This window comes from Natator depressus, chromosome 13, assembly GCF_965152275.1.
Source record: "Natator depressus isolate rNatDep1 chromosome 13, rNatDep2.hap1, whole genome shotgun sequence".
In the NCBI taxonomy this organism is placed as follows: domain Eukaryota; kingdom Metazoa; phylum Chordata; order Testudines; family Cheloniidae; genus Natator; species Natator depressus.
The window spans coordinates 40,979,254-41,004,002 of record NC_134246.1 but is presented as its reverse complement, the minus strand read 5'-3'; the positions used below and the strand labels follow the sequence as shown (position 1 = coordinate 41,004,002).

The 24,749-nt window shown below is 50.1% G+C and overlaps 1 protein-coding gene across 1 annotated transcript; it reads left to right on the top strand.

Annotated features, from left to right (window-relative positions):
• The first annotated feature begins 1,137 nt into the window (after positions 1 to 1,137).
• Positions 1,138 to 16,149, top strand: LOC141997186 (uncharacterized). The gene is made up of 5 exons (XM_074969451.1): positions 1,138 to 1,183; positions 1,359 to 1,633; positions 11,127 to 11,286; positions 11,650 to 11,992; positions 16,012 to 16,149. The coding sequence occupies exons 1-5, from the start codon at positions 1,138 to 1,140 to the stop codon at positions 16,070 to 16,072; spliced, it is 885 nt and encodes a 294-aa protein (XP_074825552.1). The 3' UTR covers positions 16,073 to 16,149.
• Positions 16,150 to 24,749: the final 8,600 nt, after the last annotated feature.

Here is a 24,749-nt window from a genome sequence, read left to right as displayed (position 1 = left end):
AATCTTCTACTGGTACCAGCAGCTGCCTGGGCAAGGGCCGACTCACCTGTTGACCACAAGCTCTAATAACAATGTCACTGTGGGGCGGTTCATAGGCGAGCGCCTGGAAAGTGGGAAACGCAGCTCTCTGCACATCACCGACTCCCAGCTGGGGGACTCAGGCAGCTACCTCTGCGCGGTGGATGCACAGTGACACAGGCAGAGCTGGGCTCAGGGCAAAAACCCTCAGTCTCTGACAGGCAGCTTAGGGGAGGAGATGCAGGGGCAGTTCCCCAGGTGGTTTAAAGCAGCGTAATTCCATGGCAGCCAAAGGGACAGATCCTGACCTGTTATAAATGAAAACAGCTCTAGTGGAATCAACGGGGCCATATCGTGAGGACCAGGGGACTGGAACCCAGGCCTTCAGATCCTGGGACAGCTGTGTGAAGATCAGCGTAAATCCGGAGTCACTCCACATGTGTTCATTGTGGTGACTAGATTACAAGAAATCCGAGACACGAATTCATTTTCTTTTCTTTTTTTCCCACGGGATACTTTCTCAAGGAAAGTTCATTTCTAAACATAATCAGAGGGAAACCACCTTCCCTTAAGGGAGCCGAATGCAAAATATCTCTGGCTTCAAAGCTATAAGGTCATCCACGTTTCATTAGCAACAAGAAACAAACAAAACTAACCCCCCCTCCCCCCCCGCCCATGAAAGCCAGAACAAAGTTTTCTGCTCCCCCGTATCCCTGTGCCGTTCAGACAAGAACCCGGGAGGGGGCTCTCCAGAACTGAGACCACTTTCTGGTTGGTCTATAAATCCAGTTTTTTTCTCTCCACTTCCTCCGTTAAGCCTCACCCCAACCCCTCCAGTCCCGGACCCTGCGAGACTTTTTAGCAGCTCAGCGCAAAGGCAGCTACCAACCAAGCACAGAGAGGTTTGGTGCTTGACACAAAAAGTCACAATTTAATTCGGAGCGGAAGCAGCGTTCCCGGATTCCTTCAGCCCTCAGAAGACAGAGGCCGGCTTCCCTCTGCGAGAAGAGCTTAATTAATTTCTTTTAACATTGCTGGGGGCTGGGGGTGCCTGAGTGGAGAGAAAACGGAGCTGCTCCTCTTGCAGAAGCGCAGAGACACCGAATCTTCATTGAGAGGATGCTTCAAACCCTGGTCTCCATGACTGCGCTGCTCCTTGTTTCCAGTGAGTCAGATTCCCACGTGGCATTTCTGGGCATTATTCCCCCCTTAATTTATCAATTTTCACCTGTGTCCAGGTGTCCTTCTCGGCGACACTTCACGCTGCTGCTTCTGCTGCTGCCAGTTTCCCTGTCTGTGTCTGGGGGATTTTTCATGCTGTGGTTTTATTTTATTCCCAGGCGGAGCGGTGGACGGGAAGGTTTCTCAGCCTGCTGCGCTGCTTTTCCTGGCGGGGGGCAGGGCTGACCTCCCCTGTAACCACAGTGTCGCTGGCTACGAGAGAATTTTTTGGTACTATCAGCGCCCCGGAGCTACCCCTCGAGCTGTGATCTCTGGCTACAACTCCGCGGAGACGTCGGAGCGGTTTGAACTGTCCATTGACCCCTCCGGCCGGTCCGCCGCGCTGCGCATCACCAAGGTGGCGGTGGAGGACTCAGGGGTGCATTACTGCGCCGTGAGAGGCACAGCGAGAGGAAATGCAGGGCGAGCTGAACAAAAACCTCCCCGAGTCTGCGGGCTTGTCTACACTGCCAAGTTTTGTCAACAAAACTGCCTTTTGGCAGCAAAATAGCGAGAGCGTACACACTGCCCTGCAACGGGACTTTGTCGGAAAAAAAACACTCAATTTTGGTGACAATAAAGTTCCACCCCTGCGAGGGCTTCTCTACACTACCAAGTTTTGTCGATGTCATCATGAAAAAATCGACAAAAGCAAAGGCACCAAAGCGTGTCTAGATTTTCTCCGTCTGTCGACAGATCATGTCCACATTCGGGGCACCATTGTCAGCAGTCTGAGCAATGCACTGTGCGTATGAATCCCACAGCGCCTGGTGACACCATCTGCCCGTAGGTGTTGTGGGAAGGCAGAAATGGAGAACGGCATATCCTGGGACGTGCAAAATGTCCCATCATGCACTGCTTTCTGTCCCAGCCCTCCAAGGGTTTCCGGCTTCCTTTCGCACCATTTTTCCAGCGGTCAGTCTTTCTAGTGCGCGCCAGCATCTGCAGTGAGAGAGGATGGATCCCGCGCTTCTCTCCTATGCGCTGTCAGCTGCCATAAGGACACTGCGCATGGCAGCACAGTTACTCGTTAAGTTAATGACAGAGGACAACCCGCAGGCACCCGAGTGTGATATGGACGGCAGCAACTTATCAGTGCTTTTGGCATTCACAGAGCAGCTGCATACGGTAGACCGTTGCTTTTTGGGCTAGGGAAACAAGCACTGATGGGTGGGATCGCATTGTCATGCAGGTGTGGGATGAAGACCAGCGGGTACAGAACCTTAGGATGCACCTTCCTGGAGCTCTGTGCTGAGCTGTCCCCGACCTGCGGCGCAAGGACACCAGGCTGAGAGCTGCCCTTTCCGTAGAGAAGCGGGTTGCAATCGCTGTGTGGAAGCTGGCGAATTCAAACCGCTACCGGTCAGTTGCAAATCAATTTGGAGTGGGAAAGTCCACTGTTGGGGCTGTATTACTTCAAGTCTACAGGGCAATAAATCATATCCTGCTATGGAGGACCGTGACTCTGGGAAATGTGCATGAAATAGTGGATGGCTTTCCAGAGATGGGTTTCCCTAACTGTGACGGGCCGATTGATGGCACATACATTCCAATTTTAGCCACAGACCACCTTGCCTCAGAATACATCAATAGGAAGGGATACTTCTCCATGGTGTTGCAGGTGCTTGTGGATCACCTTGGGCGTTTCACGGACATCAGTGAAGGCTGGTCTGGAAAGGTGCCTGACGCACGCACCTTCAGGAACAGTAGTCTGTACAGAAAGCTGCAGGCGGGGACTTTCTTTCCAGACCACAAGATCACAGTGGGGGATGTGGAAATGCCCATCATAATCCTGGGAGTCCCACCTTACCCCTTACAGCCCTGGCTCATGAAACCTTACACCAGGTATCTGGCCAACAGCGAGGAGCATTTTAACAACAGGCTGAGCAGGTGCTGCATGGCAGTCGAATGTGCCTTTGGCTGTTGGAAAGCTCACTCGAGGTGTCTCAATGGCAGGCTAGACCTTACCAAGGATAATATTCCCATGGTCATAGCCGCAGGCTGCACTTTGCATAATCTGTGTGAATCTAAGGGTGAAAGGTTTGCTCGGGTGTGGAGCACCGAGGCAGAGTGCTTGGCTGCACTGTTTGAGCAGCCAGCTGCTAGGGCTGTCAGAGGAGCCCAGAGGGCTGCTATGAACATCAGAGAGGCTTTGAGGAACCACTTTGACAATGAGGGGCACTATCACATGTCTGCTTTGGAGTTGCTTCCCTGGTGAATCCATGTACAGTTTTGGGGCCCAAGATCCATGCAACAAAATGCTTTAGAAGCCTGTTCCCGGGAGTGGATGGATTGCTGTCAGCTTTTGTAGAACACAGAATAAAAACGCTGTGCCATTATATATCTTAGCCTTTATGTATTGTTAAAAAGGGTAAAACCTCCCAAGTGTGTGTCGCTCCAGCGATCATTGTCCAAGCTGTGAGAGGGGGTGGGGCGATGGGGAAACCCAGGAGGGCTGTGGAGGGAAAAGGAACATGTGGACATGAGGGGGGGTTGGCAAAGACTAGTGCACGTGCACGTGCTGCAGTAGAGGTCGACCCCGGACCTGCTCAGTCTGCAGCTGGATCAAAGACTTGAGCATCCCGGCCTGACCCTCCATCAGTTGTATCATTCGCTGAGTCACTTCCCTAGCAAATGCTGCGTTCTCTTTTCTGTCCTGATGTCATAAACATACAGCTAAGGGTAGCATAAAATCCCTCCTTTACCTGTAAGTGGTTAAGAAGCTCAAATAACCTAGTTGGCACCTGACCAGAAGGACCAATGAGAAAAGAAGATACTTTCAAATCTGGGGGAGGGGGGCATGGAAGGTTTTTGTTTGTGCTCTCTGTGTGTTCCCCCTTGAGACAAAGAGAGAGACCAAGCAAGTAGTCCAGCTCCTACTGAGATGATACATATAAAATTACAGAAATTGTAAGTAATAGCAAGGAAATGGATTAGATTGACTTTTGTTTTAGCTTGTGAATTTTCCCTATGCTAAGAGGGAGTTTTATTCCTGTTTTTTGTAACTGTAAAGTTAAGTCCAGAGGGGAGTCCTCTGTGTTTTAAATCTTTTATTACGCTGTAAACTTACCTTCCATCCTGATTTTGCAGATGTGATTCTTTTACTTTTTTCTTTATAATACAGTTCTTCTTTTAAGAACCTGATTGATTTTTAGTGTCCTAAAACCCAGGAATTTGGTCTGTGCTCACTTTGTTAACCTATCAGTTGGTATATTATTCTCAAGTCTCCCCAGGAAAGCGGGTGAAGCGGTTTGGGGGATATTTTTTTTGGGGGGGGATAGGGCTCCAAGTGGCCCCTCCCTGAATGTTTGTTTAAATCACTTGGTGGTGGCAACAAAACCATCCAAGGAAAGGAATTTGTGCCTTGGGGAAGTTTTTAACCTAAGCTGGTGGAATATAAATTTAGGGTGTCCTTCATGCGGGTCCCCACATCTGTACCCCAGAGTTCAGAGTGGGGAGGGAACCCTGACACCTGACTTTTGGCTTCCCAGCACTCTTTGTATTCCCTGGTCTGTCTCTCATCATGCTGCTGCACCTCTCTGAACATGTCTTCTTTGCTGCGCCGTCCCTACCCATATGCAAAGTACGCAGCTGTGTAGGGCACCAGGAAATTTGGGGGACGAAATTTCCTGGTGCCCTATGCAGCTGCGTGCTGCTTCAGCCCCTGCTCCGCTCCACCCCAGCCCTGCCCCCACTCCACCCCTTTCCCAAAGACCCCACTTCAGTAGGATCGGAGGATAGTGGCCTGTAGAATGTGGTGTTGGAGAGTTGCCTGGCAGCCTCTTGTTCATAATCCGACCTGTTCATGATCACTACAGCACCTCCTTTGTCAGTCCCTTTGATTTTAATGTCAGAGTTGTTTCTGAGGCTGTGGATAGCATTGCGTTCTTTACGGCTGAGGTTATGGGACAAGTGATGCTGTTTGTTCACAATTTCAGCCTGTGCACATCTGCAGAAGCACTCTATGTATCATAGAATCATAGAATATCAGGGTTGGAAGGGACCTCAGGAGGTCATCTAGTCCAACCCCCTGCTCAAAGCAGGATTAATCCCCAACTAAATCATCGCAGCCAGGGCTTTGTCAAGCCTGACCTTAAAAACCTCTGTAGAAGTCCAGTCTGTCATTTCAACCATCAGGAGGAATCCACACAGAATGTTTCTTCTTGTAGTGTTGATAGGAGGGTTCCTGTGGGCCAGTGCGCTGTTCAGTGGTGTGTTGAAAATATTCCTTGAGTTGGAGTTGGAGAAAGTAGGCTTTCAGATCACATCAGAACTGTATCATGTGCATGGGGGTGGTAGGGCAAAAAGGGAGTCCCCGAGATAGGACAGACTCTTCTGTTGGGCTAAGTGTGTGGTTGGATAGATTACCAATATTGTTGGGTGAATTAAAGGTACCACTGTTGTAGCCCCTTGTGGCATGTAGGAGTTTAGATAGTTTACTGCCCTTTTTCCTGTGTAGAGAAGTAAAGTTTGCATTGTAAATGGTTTGTCTAGATTTTGTAAAGTCCAGCCACGTGGAAGTTTGTGTGGAAGGCTGGTTTTGTATGAGAGTCTCCAGTTTTGAGAGCTCATTCTTGATCTTCTCCTGTTTGCTGTAGAGGATGTTGATCAGGCGGTTCCTCAGTTTCTTTGAGAGTGTGTGACACAATCTCTCACCATAATCAGTGTAGTATGTCAGTTGCAATGGATTGTTTCAGTCGTTCGCTGGAATGTAACAGTCCCTCATCTGTGCATTGTCCACAGCAGCTGAGTCCTTGAGGAACACACCACGCACTCCTGCCGACCGGCTTCGGAAGATCAAGAAGAATTTGAGATGCAGCAAAGAAGACAAGTTCATAGAGATGCTGCAGCATGATGAGAGACAGACTAGGGAACGCAAAGAGTGCTGGGAAGCCAACAGTGAGGACAGAAAAGAGAATGGAGCGTTTGCTAGGGAAGCAACTCAGCGAATGATACAAGTGATGGAGGGTCAGGCCGGGATGCTCAAGTCTTTGATCCAGCTGCAGACTGAGCAGATCCCTGGTCGACCTCCACTGCAGCATGTGCACATGGACAAGTCTTTGCCAACCCCCCCCACCCCGTGCCCACACCTTCCTCTTCACTCCACAGCCCTCCTGGGTTCCCCATCGCCCCACCCCCTCTCACAGCTTGGACAATGATCGCTGGAGCTACACACAGTTGTGAGGTTTTACCCTTTTTAACAATAAATAAAGGCTAAGATATTTAAAGCGTTTTTATTCTGTGTTCTACAAAAACGTATAGCAATCAATTCACTCTCGGGAGCAGGCTTCTAAAGCATTTTGTTGAATGCATCTTGGGCCCCAAAACTGTACATGGATGCACCAGGGAAGCAACTCCAAAGCAGACATGTGTTAGTGCCCTTCACTGTCAAAGTGGTTCCTCAAAGCCTCTCTGATGCTAATAGCAGCCCTCTGGGCTCCTCTGCCAGCCCTAGCAGCTGGCTGCTCAAACAGTGCAGCCAAGCGCTCTGCCTCAGTGCTCCACACCCGAGCAAACCTTTCACCCTTAGATTCACACAGAGTATGCAAAGTGCAGCCTGCAGCTATGACCATGGGAATATTATCCTTGGTAAGGTCTAGCCTGCCATTGAGACACCTCAAGCGAGCTTTCCAACAGCCAAAGGCACATTCGACTGCCATGCAGCACCTGCTCAGCCTGTTGTTAAAATGCTCCTTGCTGCTGGACAGGTGCCCGGTGTAAGGTTTCATGAGCCAGGGCTGTAAGGGGTAAGGTTGGACTCCCAGGATTACGATGGGCATTTCCACATCCCCCACTGTGATCTTGTGGTCTGGAAAGAAAGTCCCCGCCTGCAGCTTTCTGTACAGACTACTGTTCCTGAAGGTGCGTGCGTCAGGCACCTTTCCAGACCAGCCTTCACTGATGTCCGTGAAATGCCCAAGGTGATCCACAAGCACCTGCAACACCATGGAGAAGTATCCCTTCCTATTGATGTACTCTGAGGCAAGGTGGTCTGTGGCTAAAATTGGAATGTATGTGCCATCAATCGGCCCGTCACAGTTAGGGAAACCCATCTCTGGAAAGCCATCCACTATTTCATGCACATTTCCCAGAGTCACGGTCCTCCATAGCAGGATATGATTTATTGCCCTGTAGACTTGAAGTAATACAGCCCCAACAGTGGACTTTCCCACTCCAAATTCTTTTGCAACTGACCGGTAGCAGTTTGAATTCGCCAGCTTCCACACAGCTATTGCAACACGCTTCTCTACGGAAAGGGCAGCTCTCAGCCTGGTGTCCTTGCGCCGCAGGTCGGGGACAGCTCAGCACAGAGCTCCAGGTAGGTGCTTTATGCATCCTAAAGTTCTGTACCCACTGGTCTTCATCCCACACCTGCATGACAATGCGATCCCACCAACCAGTGCTTGTTTCCCTAGCCCAAAAGCGACGGTCTACCGTATGCAGCTGCTCTGTGAATGCCAAAAGCACTGATAAGTTGCTGCCGTCCATATCACACTCGGGTGCCTGCGAGCTGTCCTCTGTCATTAACTTAACGAGTAACTGTGCTGCCATGCGCAGTGTCCTTATGGCAGCTGACAGTGCATAGGAGAGAAGCGCGGGATCCATCCTCTCTCACTGCAGACGCTGGCGCGCACTAGAAAGACTTGTGACAGTTGGAAAAATGGTGTGAAAGGAAGCCGGAAACCCTTGGAGGGCTGGGACACAAAGCAGAGCATGATGGGACATTTTGCACGTCCCAGGATGTGCCGTTCTCCATTTCTGCCTTCCCACAACACCTACGGGCAGATGGTGTCACCAGGCGCTGTGGGATTCATATGCACAGTGCGTTGCTCATGCTGTTGACAATGGTGCCCCGAATGTGGACATGATCTGTCGACAGACGGAGGAAATCTAGACACGCTTTGGTGCCTTTGCTTTTGTCGATTTTTTCATGATGACATCGACAAAACTTGGTAGTGTAGAGAATCCCTGGGAGTCCTGGGCAGGGACCTCACACAGAGAATCCATTTACAACCTGGGATCCTCAAAGGGGCTGGAGACCCAGGGTACCCCATGGAGAAATAAGTGCCCAACTCCCTTAGGCTCTTTTGAAATTCTCAGCTTTTAAAAACACCATGGAGAAGTTCATGATTGTATCCAAAGTCTCAGACACTTAGAACCCTAATTGCTATTGTCTTCCAATGAAATGTCTAGAGAAGAGCAACAAAAAGTGATTAAAGGTCTAGAAAATATGACCTATGAGAGAAGATTGAAAAAAAAAAGGGGGGGTGGTGCTGTTTAGTTTGAAAAAGAGAAGGCTGAGAGGGGACATGATAATGGTTTTCAAGTACCTAAAACGTTGTTACAAGGAGAAGGGAGAAAAATTGTTCTCCTTAACCTCTGAGGCTAGGACAAGGAGCAATGGGCTTAAATTGCAGCAAGGGAGGTTTAGGTTGGACATTAGGAAAAACTTCCTAACTGTCAGGGTGGTTAAGCACTGGAATAAATTTCCCAGGGAGGTTGTGGAATCTGCATCATTGGAGATTTTTCAGAGCAGGTTAGACAAACACCTGTCAGGGATGGTCTAGATAATGCTTAGTCTTGCCATGAGTGGAGGGCACTGGACTAGATGACCTCTTGAGGTCCCTTCCAGTCCCACAATTTTATGATTCTATGAAGGGTCAGATTTGCAAAGGTATTTAGGGACCTAAAGATACAGAGAGGCACCTGGAGCTAGATTTGCGGAGGTACTTAGGTGCCCAGAGAACGAACAGGTGCCTAGAAGGATTTTCAAAAGCCCCCAGCTCCCATTGGCTTCCCTGGAAGTTAGGGGCTAGCTGCATTTGGAAATCCCATGAGGCATCCACGTCTGAGTCTTGAGGTTCCCAAATACTGTTTTGACCGGAGCATCTGGTCAAAGTCTGGGGCCCTGTGGATGTATCTGTTGGGAGGAGAAATTAGTCTCACAGGGTTAGCAGGGGGCTTCTAATCTAACCCCCTGCCAAGGTGCAGGATTTGCAGGCTTGGCAAGAACATAAGAATGGCCAGACTAGGTCAGACCAAAGGTCCATCTAGCTCAGTATCCTGTCTTCTGACAGTGGCCAATGCCAGGTGCCCCAGAGGGAATGAACAGAACAGGTGATCATCAAGTGATCGATTCCCTGTCGCCCATTCCCAGCTTCTGGCAAACAGAGGCTAGGGACACCATCCCTGCCCATCCTGGCTAATAGCCATTGATGGACCTATCCTCCATGAATGTATCTATTTCTTTTTTGAACCCTGTTATAGTCTTGGCCTTCACAACATCCTCTGGCAAAGAGTTCCATGGGTTGGCTGTGCATTGTGTGAAGAAAGACTTCCTTTTGTTTGTTTTAAACCTACTGCCTATTAATTTCAGTTCTTGTGTTATGAGAAGGAGTAAATAGCACTTCCTCATCTACTTTCTCTACACCAGTCATGATTTTATAGACCTCTATCATATCCCCCTTAGTCATCTCTTTTCCAAGCTGAAAAGTCCAATACTCATTGGAACCCCACTCCCAACTTGGGCAGATTCTATTAGACTTTGTTTTAGGTGTGATCCCCTGTAAACATTTCTTACAACTACCTTAAGTGAAGGACAGTTTCACACATCAATTTGAGCAAGGTTTTTACTCAGGGCCTAACAAGGTTTCACACAGTTAACAATGACATCTTTAAAAATTTGGTCCAAAGTCTCTTTGGAAAATGGTACTTTAATCCTTTAAGTCATGAAGGCACTTTTGCAACTTGAACCCCAAATCTCCAAGAGTGTAGTTCCACCTTCAGTGATGTAATTCCAGAGTAGCTCCGGTACTGCATGAGTGACTCTGGAGCTAGTACACTGATGTGAGTGAGGGACCAGTTTCACCCCTTTATTCTGTTTATGGCTCTCAAAAAGGGCCTTTAAGAATAACACAAGAGTGACCCTCTTCTATCCAGCCCCACCACCCACCCAACCAAAATTATTCTTCTGCTATTATATTATTATTAATCATTATCAACTTCCCTACAACAAATGAATACGAAACAAACAGAAAGTAAATTAATACATTCAAAAACTCTAACCCTCCAAGCAGAACGTTCACACTTAACATGGCAAAAGCCAGAGACTCCCTGAAGCCCGCTAAGGACTTTGCTGCTGCTATCAATAACGTGTGGAAGACATTCCCATACTACGCTGGTGAGCAGAAACAAGATAAACCCCTAAAATACAGAGATAGAATTCTTTTTAAAAGACATGTTATAGGAGGATAAATGCCTATTGCTTAAGAAATTAAATTAAAAAAAAACATAATTCCAAATGAATTATATTAGCCCATTTTATAGCAACCACAAAGAAACTCTTGGAAAAGATCTTCTGAAATAATTACAGTAATAAGAAAAGGAGGACTTGTGGCACCTTAGAGACTAACAGATTTATTTGAGCATAAGCTTTCGTGAGCTACATGCATCCGATGAAGTGAGCTGTAGCTCACGAAAGCTTATGCTCAAATAAATTGGTTACTCTCTAAGGTGCCACAAGTCCTCTTGTTCTTTTTGCGGATACAGACTAACACGGCCGCTCCTCTGAAACCTGTAATTACAGGAATGCAATTTTTCAGCTCCCCTGTATCCCTCTCAGCAGTTCACCGAGTTGCCCGGCAGAGGGCACTGCGGAACCAGCAGGAATGTCTCCTGTATAGACATGATGACACACGGAGCTATTTCACCCCGCTGGCTCTTCATTCGTGAGGCCACCTGCCTCCTCGCAGAGGCGGCGAGGAAATCCTGAAGGCAGCTACGATCAAACAGAAAGCGGGGAGGGGGTAAATTGGCAGCGGGAGGCGCTCACCACCCCAGCTCCCGCGGAAGCACGGCTTCCCTGCTTTTAAATCTCCGGCCCTCAGGAGAGCCAGCGTTGGTTTGCAGCTGCAAGAAAAGGAGAAAGCGGACAACTCGTGGGGCTGGTCAGAGAGGAGCGAGGAAGCTCCCGTCAGAGGAGGAGCAGAGACCCCGAGAGGATGTTAACAATCCAGTTCTCGCTGGTTGCGATGACTTTAGTATTCAGTGAGTCGGATTTCCTATTTCTGAATGTTTCTCCCCCTGATCTCTTGTCCTCTAAATATACAAAATTGCCAGTTAAAATAATCTCACTCTTTTTTCTCTGTCTATCCACACCTCTCTATTTCCACTATCCATCCATCCATCCAGTCTTCCTTCCCATGGCAGCATCTCTCTCGCTCAATCTCTCCTTCCCTCTCTCTCTCCTTTTACGGCCCTAAATGCCCTACATTCAGTGAGCGTCTGAAATTTTTAAAATTCGCCTGACTTGAATCTACGCACGATGCGCCAGAATCCCTTGGGTGGTTTTGAAAAAATCTCAGCTGTCACATCCTTCACGCCAACGAGGATTTATTTTTTCCCCTCCAGAAGGGGCCACTGGAGTGTCGGTGATGCAGACGCAAGGCCCCATGACCGTGTCCGAGGGAGAAGGTTTGAGGCTCAATTGTAGCTATGATGATGCCGCAGTGTATGCCGTCTTCTGGTACGTGCAGTTCCCCAGCCAGCCCCCCCGGCTCTTCCTGAGGGACCTGGGAAGGGAGGACTCGGATGAAGGGATCAGAAAAGGGTTCGATGCCACCCACGAGAAAAAGCATAAATCCTTCCACCTGTGGAAACCGGCCAGCGAAGTGAGCGATTCCGGGACCTATTACTGCGCCGCGAGCGACACAGTGACACGGACCGGCAGGGAGCTGAGCAAAAACCAGGCAGGGTCTGTGCAGAGCAGCGGGAAGGCGGGCACCGGGGTCTGGGAGGGGAAGGGAGGAATAGCGCAACCACAGAACTTGGATCAGATCTCTCTGGTCACCGGCTAGCTCTGGGCTTCACCGGCTTGATCCAATCGAGGGCTTCACCTTTTTTAGACATTATACGGAATAGCATGAAACAAAATTACCATTACACCGATACAGTCTGTCAAACAAACACACACACACACACTCCACAGAGGAGGCAGACAGCAACATCGGCACTAAGGTTGCTGGGGGAGCTGGTTTATCGGCCGAGTCACCAGCAAATCTCATTACGCGTGAACAGCTCCCCACCGTCTGGCGCGCGCTGGAAGTAAACGAGGGAGCGATGTCGTTGTTCGGCCGGGCTGCACCGCGGAGGCGGGAGTTAACCTGTGTCCCTGCTGGCGGTGACCAAGCCCAGGGCGAGGGGGAGAAAGGGAGGAGCCGGGGGTCGTGGCCTGTGGTTTGCGGTCCCCCGCGCTGTCTGGATTGCCGCGCGCTGAAAGGAAAGGCCGGATATTCTCTCTCTGACTTTCCCGGGGGCTGGAGGCAGAGCAGAAGGGCAGCGCCCCCCCCCCCCCCCACAGAGCTGTAGCTGCTTCCACAGGCCAGCGTGGCTTTCGACACCTCGGCCACACGGCTGGCAGGATGGTGGCTGCGAGCCCGGGGTTAGAGACGTTGCTGCTGGTGGTTGTTTTCAGTGAATAAAATTCGATGTCCCCATCTCTGCCTCCATCTCAGCATGTTACTCCTCCCTCTACCCCACACCCCCATCTGAACGTGTCACCCCATCTTCTACCCCACGCCCCCTCCATCCAGCCGCGACATACCCTGTCTCCTCTACCCCACCCCTCCACTTCACCATGGCACCCCCTCTACCCCACTCTCGATCTCACCCTGACACCCCCCTCCTCGACCCCACCCTCGATCTCACCCTGACACCCCCCTCCTCGACCCCACCCTGCATCTCACCCTGACACCCCTCTCCTCGACCCCACCCTCGATCTCACCCTGACACCCCCCTCCTCTACCCCACCCTGCATCTCACCAGATACGCACCCTCTCTATCATACACTCCGTCCTCTTGTCCTCTCTTTCAGTCCAGCCGCACCTCTCTCTCCTTTCCCCCTGCATTCTCCCCCCGCCCTTCTAAACTCCCGGGGCAGTCACTGGATGGTGGCTGGCGAAAGGCGATTTACTCCTAGGGTCCGCCGGAAGTTTCACGCCCACTGAATCAATTCTCTTGCTGGCTTTCGCTCCTAGTGGCCACGGGCAGGGCCGAGATCCAGCAACCGGGCTCCACACAAGCTTTGGCTGGAGCCGAGCTGACTCTCACCTGTTCCCACCCCGCCACCAAGGCGAGTGACAGCACAAGTCTGGTACCGGCAGCTCCCGAACCCGGGACCCGAGTTTGTAGTTAGCGGATACAAGGAAACCACTAAGACCCCCGAGCCGGCGAGAGCCCCGCACATCTCCGCCGACAGAGAGTGTCCAGCACCCTGGCCCTGCGCCGTGTGAGGCTGGGAGACGCTGCGGTGTATTTCTGTGCTCGGGACAGCCAGGGGCTGCGCCCTTCAATAGATATCTCACTCCCCGGTGTGGGTGTGTTTGGGTGGTGTGAGCAGAAGGTGGGGTAGGCTTCAGTAGATGCCGGGGAGTGGGGCGACCGGGGGAACAAAATGAGAGAAATAAAACCTTTAGGGCGAAATTTACAAAAACGTCTCTGTGCGCCGAACTATTTAATTAGTGGGCCGTGAAGCTCCTAAGGGTTTTATTAATGGGTTAACTGCCTGTCGCCAACCCCCACCCTTTCCTTGTGACTGCCAGGTGTGCTTAAAAGAGCTAAGAAGGGAGAATGCAGAAGGGGGGAGGGAGAGAGACTGGAAAATGTGTAATCTTACTCGGAACAAAAATCTGCCCAACCGCTGAGCCCAGCATTGGTGCCATGGTCACAGGGGAATCTCGGTGTCTCTGCTCCTCACCAGGGTCAGCCCCTGGTGTCTCTGCCTTGCCCCTGTGGAAATGCCCTTTTCCTATAGCTACCAGCTGCAGTGTTATCCGGAGCTTGCTTACCCGGAGTGGTGAGGGCTAAATACCAGGCACTGACGCTTCTGCTGGAGCTGGAGGTGCGAGTGACGGGGAGGGGTCCGGTAACAGCATAACCCCCCGCCCCCAGCCCCAGCCTGTCTCTCTGTGCACTGCGTCTGGCAGGAGGCGGGGGCAGGAGAACCCGACTTCATGAAAAGCCAGGCGAAGCAGCAGAGACCAAGGGATGTCATTATGTCTGTGTAGGGACCATTTTTGCTTGTACTGCAGCGGCTCCTGGCGGGAGACCGGCGGAGCTCCTAGCAGGTGAAACCAGAAAACTGTCTCTGTTAACATTCCCCAAAGGAGTCCGCCTCTGCAGAATTCATTGGCCACTTGCACAAGGCAGGAGTTCTTTGTGCAGTGAAATCTTACCAATTCATTCCGAATTCGCGCCACATAGCGGGAAATTATTAAATCACATTCTGCTTTACTAGCCAATCGGTGTGCAAATCGTCTTTTCCAGTAACCTGTGTGGCCACCCCACAGATACAAGACAAGGAGGGTGACATAGATCGATAATATCTGTTTACCCCCATATAGCGCCTCCATCTATCCATCCCCATACACCCCTTCTATCTATCCCCATACACTGCATCTATCTATCTATCTATCTATCTATCTATCTATCTATCTATCTATCTATCTATCTATCTATCTATCTATCGCGCTTACAGGTGTCTTGAAAGGGTTTATTTACTTCCATGGTTTTATCCCTTCCTTTATCGTTCTTCTTCATTCTCTCCGAAAGGGACTCTCTTAGAAGTTTTCCAAAGTACCACATCACTAGTCGTCTGTGCACGTAGGCGACTGTAAGATCTGATACTTTGGTAAAGGTCTAAGAAAATCCTCTTCGGAGAGAAATCTGAAGCACAGTAAAAGGTTAAACCATGGCACAAACAAACCCCCAAACCTGATCTTTCTGCAGCTCCAAGGACAATATCTTGAAAGATCGATAACTAGACAGTACAACACTGTCTTTTTCTTGCTTCGGGGCCCACAAATATTATCGGAAAACCCTCCAATTTAATGCCTAATTAATTAATTCATCAATCCCATTCTGCTCTAATAATTTCCCACAATTTAGCGGGAATTCAGGGTAAATTAGTACTTCACTGGGAGTACCTGAAAACACCCGCTTTTTGCAAATCATCCGTGTATGCTGCAGAGACGAACTCTCTTGGGAAAGAGTGTGTGTGTGTGTGTGTGTGTGTGTGTGTGTGTGAGAGAGAGAGAGAGAGAGAGAGAGAGAGAGAGAGAGAGAGAGGTTTTGTGTTGAACACTTCTACAGTTTCCCGGTCGAGGGCGCTGCAGTCCAAGCAGGAGCGATCCGTGTAGACACGCTGACCCATGGGTCTATTTCACTCCTGGGCTTTTTCATGCTGTCTACCTCCCATGTCATCCCTCTGAGCCCGCCTCCTGGCAGACACAGGACAGTTGCCAAGCAGAGACACTGAGAGAGAGGTTTATGTGATTGGCACCAGGAGTGACCCATCCCAACATCCAGCAGCATCATCATTGCATGCGTTTCTCTCCCTTGGGTTTGCAGCTGTAGGAAAAAAGGACCGAGCTTCTGTCCCCGTGAATGTCTTCGGGGCTGGAGAGAGAGACAAGGGGCTGATCCTTGCAGAAGAGCAGAGACACCCAGAGTTTTCGGAGGATGGGAAAAATCTGGGGATCACCGGTTGTGCTGCTTCTTGTTTTGAGTAAGATCTCGTGTTTCCAACATCCATCCACCTAACCCGATACACCCCTGTCCCGCTCTCTCCCCTGCTGCATTCCCTCGTCCTAGCTGTTTTAAACAGGCATGGCAGTCCCAGGAAGGATGGGGTTCGGGGAGAGGCAATTTACCCCTAATGTTCCTTAGACATTTAATACCCACGAACTTAATTCCCTGTCTGGTTTTCTTTCCCAGATGCCCCAGGCAGAGCCGAGATCCGGCAGCCGGTCTCAGCAGAAGCTTTGGAGGGAGCTGAACTGAACCTCACCTGCTCTCACCCCTCAGCCAGCAGTGATAATATAGACTGGTACCGGCAGTTTCCAAACCGAGGACCCGAATTTATAGTGACTGGATTCAGGGAAACCGCTCACAGCCCCGACCCAGAGGGAACTTTGCACATCTCCAAGGATAAAGAAAACAGTACCTTCGCCCTGCGCAGGGTGCGGCTGGCAGACGCAGCGGTGTATTACTGTGCTCGGAGAGACACAGTGGGACAGCCAGGGGCGGCCCCCGTACAATAAATCCCCTACTCCAGGGCTGGGTGCTAGTGTGTGTCCGTGGGGAGGGAGACAAGAGAGAGGAGAAGGGCAAACTAAGAAGCCAGAAAGGAGGAAGAGAACATTTAAGCGGGGTGGGTTCCAAAGAAGTCGAGAGACAGACGAAGTTCAGCGGTATTTGGGCGCCTAACTCCCCCAGGCTCCTTGGGAAATCCGAATCTAGGGCCTGCGCCAGAAACAGCTTAAGGCAAAGGACAGACTCATATTGACGTCAATGTATTTTGGGGGACGCTGGGAGTTTCCCTGTCACATGGAACCTTCATTGGTTTATTCTACCCAGTTATCTATTCATCCTTCCCCATATATACCCATCCATCCTGCCCCATACATACCCATCTATCTATGCATCCGCCCCATACATACCCATCCTTCCTTCTCCATACATACCGATCTATCTATCCATCCGCCCCAAACATACCCATCTATCTAGCCATCCTTCTCAATATATACCCATCCATCCTGCCCCATGTATACCCATCCATCCTGCCCCGTACATACCCATCTATCTATGCATCCGTCCCCATACATACCCATCCACCCTTCTCCATATATACCCATCTATCTATCCATCCATCCATCATCATTTTTATAATGTCCCCCGGCACCCTGGTATATTAGCAACGAAATCCTGCAGGCAAACCATGTGAAATAGCCTCGTCTGTTAAAATAAGGTTCTACTCATCTCTCCTTCCTTAGGACACCCGACAGGGGTTGGCTGCTCCGTGAGTGTGAGAAAGTTGGATGTTTTGGCAGACTTGTAAGACAACCCAATTCAGAAAAAAAGATGAAGCAGGTTTCAAGGCGAAACCAGGAAAGTAACCACCACAGGCCCAGGGACTTCGATGTTTGTGTGATGGGGGGTCGATAGACGGACCCACAGACAGATAAACCTTGACTCTAATTGCATCTGTGAAGTGACCACAGATATTGCTGGGGAAAGTGTAACAAACCAGATTCTGCAAAACAACCCCCGGCCCCATGTAGCGAGTATTCGGTCAAAAGGAACAGGATTTCAGGTCACCGCCTGGCAACGCCCGCCTCTTGCACTTCATCGTGAGCTCTGCCGCGGGGATGAACTCTCTGGGCACGTGACTGTACCGGCCGCTTTCTCTCTGTGTCTCACCAGAGCCCGTTTGGTCGCCGGAGGGCGCTGCACGGAAGCCAAATCGTCCGCACAAAGCAGCCTCGAGAAGGTCTATTTCACCGCGCGGCTTTTCATTAAATCCACGCTGTCCTGTCCCCGCCGGAGCCCGCCCCTGACAGACGCAGTGAGCCGTCTTGGAGCCCCAGCTGAAGGGCAGATGCAGAGAACAGCAGAGAGACACGCGGGGGGGGGGGGGGGTTATGGGGCAGGCCCCAAGGGTCACGCACAGCTCGAGTTCCAGCAGTAGCATCTCCGCGGGTTGTTCGGGGCCCCCCACTCCCCACACTCCGTCTCTCTTTGGCTTGTGGCTGCGGGGAAAGGGCGGAGCCTCCCTCCCGCGGACTCGCACAGGACTCGGACAGAGAGAAGGGGCTGGGACGCAGCTATTCCGCCGTGAAGATGGGAACGATCCCGGGCTCAGGGATTGTGCTGATTTTTGTTCTGAGTGAGGTTCCCGTTTCCCCACCTCTCTCTCTTTCTCCATTTCTCTCTTTCTCTGTCTAGCTCCATCTGCCCCAACACACACCCCGACTTTCTCTCTCTCAGTCTGACCTGACCATCCACCCTTCGCCTCTGTGTTCCGTCATCCTCTCTCCCTAGCTCTTGTAAACACCCGTGACGGCCACAAGAGCAGGGTGAGCGCAGGGGACAGGGAATGAACCCACAGAGCCCCGAAGACGCTTCATGTCCGCTGACTTAATTCTCTTTCTGGTTTCCTCTCCTAGTGGCCCCGGGGAGAGCCGACATCCAGCAGCCGGGCTTCGCAGAAGGTTTGGAGGGAGCGGAACTGAACCTCAGCTGCTCTCACCCCTCAGTCACTGCCAGTGAATACATATTTTGGTACCGGCAGTTCCCGAACAGAGGACCCGAATTTATAGTTTCTGGATTCCGGGGAACCATTGATAGCCCCGACCCCGAGGGAGCCTTGCACATCTCTGGGGACAGAAAGTCCAGCACCCTGGCCCTACGCAGAGCGAGGCTGGCAGACGCAGCGGTGTATCACTGTGCTCTGAGAGACACACTGTGACAACCAGCGGCTGCCCCTGTACGATAAATACCGTATTTGGGGCTGTGTGTGTAGGCGGGCGGGGGGTGGGGGTGGGGGAATGTGGGATGTGCTTCCATGTGGAGGAGGGGCGAGGGGCGAGCAGAGAAGAGTAGAGTTCACTAAAATATTTGGGGCAAAATTTACCAAGGTATCTGCGCACCTAACTATTTACCTAGGCGACTAGTTGAGATTTGAAACTTTGGAAAAGGTCTAAGAAAAATCCTCTTCGGAGAGAAATCAGAAGCCCAGTAAAAGGCATGGCCCAAAGAAACCAAAAAACCCGTCTCACTCCAGCTGCAAGGACAATATCTTGAAAGATCGATAGCTAGACAGTAAAACACCGTCCTTGCACCTGGCCACAAATATTACTGGGAAAAATAATTTATTGTCTAACTCGTTAGCAAATCCCATTCTGCTTGAATAATCTCCCACGATTTAGCGGGAATTCAGCGTAAATAAGTAAGTCACTGAGGCCGCCTGATAACACCCGCCTTTTACAAATCATCCATGTATGCGACCTATGGAGCTATTTCACCCCTTGGGTTTTTCATGCAGACTCTCCTGTCGGACACAATGAGGCATTCTGCAGCTTGGCAGCTCAGCTGAAGGGCAGTTGGCAAAGAGAGAGGGGGGTGGGGTTTATGTGGTTGGCACCAGGAGTGACCTATCCCAAAATCCAGCACCAGCATCACTGCATGGGTCTCTCTCTCTCTCTCTCTCTCTCTCTCTCTCTCTCTCGCTCTCTCCTGGGTTTGCAGCTGTAGGAAAAAAGGAAAGAGCCTCTGTCCCAGTGACTGTCTTCGGGGCTGGAGAGAGAGAGACAAGGGGCTGATCCCTGCAGAAGAGCACAGGCACCCAGATTTTTGGAAGGATGGAAAAAATCTGGGGATCAGCGATTGTGCTGCTTCTTGTTTTCAGTAAGATTTCGTGTTTCCAATATCCATCCACCTAACCCGATACACCCCAGTCCCGCCCCCTTCCCTGCTGCATTCTCTCTTCCTACTACTAGATCCTTTCGTGGATTGAGAACTGATTAAAAGACAGGGAACAAAGGGTAGGAATAAATGGCAAATTTTCAGAATGCAGAGGGGTAACTAGTGGTGTTCCTCAAGGGTCAGTCCTAGGACCAATCCTATTCAACTTATTCATAAATGATCTGGAGAAAGGGGTAAACAGTGAGGTGGCAAAGTTTGCAGATGATATTAAACTGCTCAGGATACTTAAGACCAAAGCAGACTGTGAAGAACTTCAAAAAGATCTCACAAAACTAAATGATTGGGCAACAAAATGGCAAATGAAATTTAATGTGGATAAATATAAAGTAATGCATACTGGAAAAAATAACCCCAGCTCTACATACAATGTGATGGGGGTTAATTTAGCTACAACTAATCAGGAGAAAGATCTTGGAGTCATCGTGGATAGTTCTCTGAAGGCGTCCAAGCAGTGCTCAGTGACAGTCAAAAAAGCAAACGGGATGTTAGGAATCATTAAAAAAGGGATAGAGAATAAGATGGAGAATATCTTATTGTCCTTACATAAATCCATGGTACACCCACATCTTGAATACTGTGTACAGTGTGGTCCCCTCATCTCAAAAAAGATATACTGGCATTAGAAAAGGTTCAGAAAAGGGCAACTAAAATGATTAGGGGTTTGGAACTGGTCCCATATGAGGAGAGATTAAAGAGGCTAGGACTTTACAGCTTGGAAAAGAGGAGACTAAGGGGGGATATGATAGAGGTCTATAAAATCATGAGTGGTGTGGAGAAAGTGAATAATGAAAAGTTATTTACTTGTTCCCATAATATAAGAACCAGGGGCCACCAAATGAAATTAATGGGAAGCAGGTTTAAAACAAATAAAAGGAAGTTCTTCTTTACTGAGCTCACTGTCAACCTGTGGAACTCCTTGCCTGAGGAGGTTGTGAAGGGTAGGACTATAACAGGGTTTAAAAGAGAACTGGATAAATTCATGGAGGTTAAGTCCATTAATGGCTGTTAGCCAGGATGGGTAAGGAATGGTGTCCCTAGCTTCTGTTTTGTCAGAGGGTGGATATGGATTCATAGAATCATAGAATATCAGAGTTGGAAGGGACCTCAGGAGGTCATCTAGTCCAACCCTCTGATGGCAGGAGAGAGATCACTGATCATTACCTGTTAGGTTCATTTCCTCTAGGGCACCTGGCATGGGCCACTGTCAGTAGACAGGATACTGGGCTGGATGGACCATTGGTCTGACCCAGTATGGCCATTCTTATGCTCTTATGTACTAGCTGTTTTAAACAGGCATGGCAGTCCCAGGAAGGATGGGGCTCAGGGAGATGGAATTTACCCCTGAAGTTGCTTAGAAATTTAATATCCAATGACTTAATTCTCTGTCTGTTTTTCTTTCCCAGTCTCCCAGTGCAGAGGGGGTGGGGGGCGGGGGCGGGGGACCATTGCTGCACACAGGCAAGCCACATAGGGGCCAGGGAAGAAGCCACAGGCTTGGAGAAGACCCTCTCTTGATTCCCTGCTCACCCTCAGCAGCATTATCTTCCATAATGACCACCTTCTGTTGAAAGTGTGGGGACAGGAATGATTATCAGGCCCACCCTACAGTGCTGGCTCTCCCCAAGTGTCCAAGAGCCATGTGCCCAGTGTACAGCAGGGTCTGGGAACAGTGATTTACCCTGCCCCTGCAGCTACTCACCATTTTGGGGGTCTTGTGGCTCATGTGTGCTTGCCTGGGGTCAGCGAGTTAGTGACAGGAGTGTGAGTGCTGGCTGTGTTTTAAAGCACTGAAACAGTGTTGTCTGTGTTGCAAACAATACTGCTTCTGTAAAATGTCGCATTAAACTTCACAGAGATGACCTTGGGAGCACAGCCGCCCTCTTTGTTATCGGCGGCAGAATGGTTGGGAAGAATTAGGAAGCGTCCAAGAAGAACTAAGGACGACTTTCTGCATGAGGTTATGATGCACTCCACCACTGAGAAAAAGGAACTGAAGGAGTGGAGGGACAGCAAGAAGAGGGAACGAAAGGACAACATGGCACACCAGAAAGAAGCCACAGAGGAGCTCTTAACAGTTATGGAGCCCCAAGCAGACACGCTCCAGGCGATACTAGCTCTTCAAACCGAGCAGCTCCGCCCCCGCCCTCCCCTGCAGCCGCTGTTGCAAAACTCTTTCCCATGCACCCCCACCCCACCCACACCACCAACACGCTCGTATCAATCTCCTGGCTCCACTCTCTAACCACAGCATTCCACTCCTCCCTCCTCACAGTTCAGCCCCATGGACTCCCACTACCCACTGCACTCAGCACCCGTCCCTCTGCAGTTTGGCCCGGCTGAAGTACAGCACCTTCTGCATCGTACTCCAGAGGAGAAGGTTGGGTATGATCCCTGGACATACATAAATCTGTAGCCATCCCAGGACACCTTCTCCTCTTGAGACCTTCCCTTCCCCAATCCCCCCTCCCACTCCCAACTGATGAATTTTTTCATTTGACTCTCTCCTCCGATTGTTGTCTTTTATTAAAAGAATTGTGTTTGTTTGAAGGCAATCTTTATTCTATTACCTGAAAGCACAGAGATCTCTGCAAAGCAACATACAGTTATGTTAAGGACCCTTCTTGCATCAAGTGCCCCAATCACCTCCTAGCATTACAAGCACTGCAATCCCTAGCATAGCAACAAATATTACTGGCTTTCAGCTTCAAACTGCTGCCTCAAGGCATCCCTGATCCTCATGGCCCCAAGCTGTGCCCCTCTAGTAGCCCTGGTATCTGGCTGTTCAAACTGCCTCCAGGCTCTGATCCTCTGCGGTCCAGCCCTGAGTGAAGCTTTCACCCTTCCCTTCACAAATATTATGGTGCCATACAGCACGCAGCTATAAGCATAGGAATATTGTCATCGGCCATGTCCAGCTTCCCATACAGGCATCACCAGCAGGCTTTTAAAAGGCCAAAAGCACACTCCACAGTCATTCTGCACTTGCTCAGCCTGTTGTTGAACTGCTCCTTGCTGCTGTCAAGTTGCCCCGTGTCTGGCTTCATGAGCCATGGCATTAAGGGGTAGGCGGGGTCTCCCAGGATCACAATGGGCATTTCGACTTCCCCTACGGTGATCTTCTGGTCCGGGAAGAAAGAACCCGCTTGCAGTTTCTTGAACAGGCCAGTGTTCTGAAAGATGCGTGTGTCATGCACCTTTCCGGACCAGCTAAATCCAAGGAAATCCGCTGTTTTGTGTTCACACTGTCAGATGCCTGCGCAACAGCGTGTTCACACTTGTGGCACTATTCGGAGCAGTGCACTCTGGGTAGCTGTCCCACAAAGCACCTCTTTCTCTTTTGCCGCTAAGACTTGTGGGAACGCGGAAGGGGTCGCATCCCAATGCATTGCATAATTGCTACTGTGGAAGAAAAATGCAGTCTTCACTCTTAGGTTGTTTGCAACAAGTCAGAGACAATTTATTCTCAAGCAATTGCAAGGGGGAGAGTGCGCACGGACAGGGATTCCCCCTTCCTAGGCAGGTCTCCACCCGATAAATAATTAGGGCAAGCATTTATACCTTTTGTTGCATACAATAATGATCAACAGCCACATCTTGTTTATACATATTCCTTCCTGATATCTTACTTTTTCTCAGCAGTTCCTGCTATGGGCTGCGATCCATTCTTATCTAACACAAGGTCAAAACAGCATCTCTTACAATTTTTCCACTTGCTTCCCACTTGCCGAGGCCCTGCTTTAAAGTCTCGAGTTATTAGAGTTAGAGTTAGCCTGACTCTTGCTCTATTCCTAAGAAAACTAAGATGTCTGCATCCAAATCCCCTTTATCCCTTTTTTTACTTCCACACTACGTATGATGCACTGACTAGCAGTGACTGTTGCTTTCCTGGGCTATGTTTGCTTTTAATTAGTGCAATAAAGAATGCTTTCAAACCAAAAATAAAATTCATTTATTAAAATTTACAAAAGACAAGTTGCAGAGACACAAATGGGATCACACATGTGCACAGTGTGGCGGAAGAGTGGAGGGAGGTTGTGGTGGGGGCCCAGCACCATTACAGATTGGCATATGTCCAGGTGTCTTATGCAGCCTTTCCATCTGTAGTGCCCTGCAACCGGTGCTGCACTTCATCCGGGCTAAATTGCATAGGGATGGGGGTTGGATGCAGTGGGTAATGGTTGGAGTTTGCAGGGCTGCATGGCGAGGGTGCAGGTGTTGGAGGCAGCTTGTCGTGACAAGAAACAGGATGTTGAGCAAACTGTGTTCATGGTGACATAGGGGTGCAAGGGAAAGAGTTTTCGGACAAGAGCTGCATGGGGGTGGGGGTGGGCGTGGATCTGCTCCATACGCAGTGTTACGAGCACCTGCATCGAGTCCACTTGGTGCTCCATAATGCTTAGGAGCTTCTCCATGATTTCTTTCCGGTGATCCATGTTCTCCTTGTGGACCCTCCTCTCACTCTCCCACCACTCCCACACTTTTTGATTTTCAGCAAGGGACTGCTGCATAACTTCATGCAGAAGGTACTTCTTGCTTCTTCATGGCCACTTCCTGAGTCTGTGCAGCCATTCAGCCTTCAGCCGTTGATAACAAGGATGGCTGGGATCTCAAGGTTGTATCTGTAAAGACAAAATGCAACATTTAACAGAGGCAGCATTGTTCACATCAGACAGAGCAATGATTCGGCCGATGTTAAAGACAAGCACAGTTCACACAATAGCACAAACTGCCTGTCCCCAGGTGAGTGCACATAACCCACAAGAGCCCCGAAATGGTGAGTAACCACTGGGACAAGGGGAACTGATTTTTCCAGGGCTGTACTTTCCCCTGGGGTCCTGTGCCTTGGGGAGAGCCAACAGCTACAGGGGGCCCCTATACTGAACACTGTCCACACATTTTCCACAGGCTGGGTTCATCCTGGAAGATATCTCACTGCTGAGGGTGACCTGGGAAGCACAGGAGGGTCTTCTGCAAGAATGCTTAGTCCTGGCCCTTATGAGGCTTGCCTGTGTGCAGCAATGGCCCCCCCCACTCATGGCACAATGGTGCGGGTATGTTACCCTTACTGGGACAAGGAGCACAGTAGCTCTGCCAAGGAACCTGCATAAGCAGATTGCCCAGCTTCTGCATGAGAGTTTCGATGAGATCACAGAACCCGATTACCGTGATGTGAGAGAGCACGTCAACGC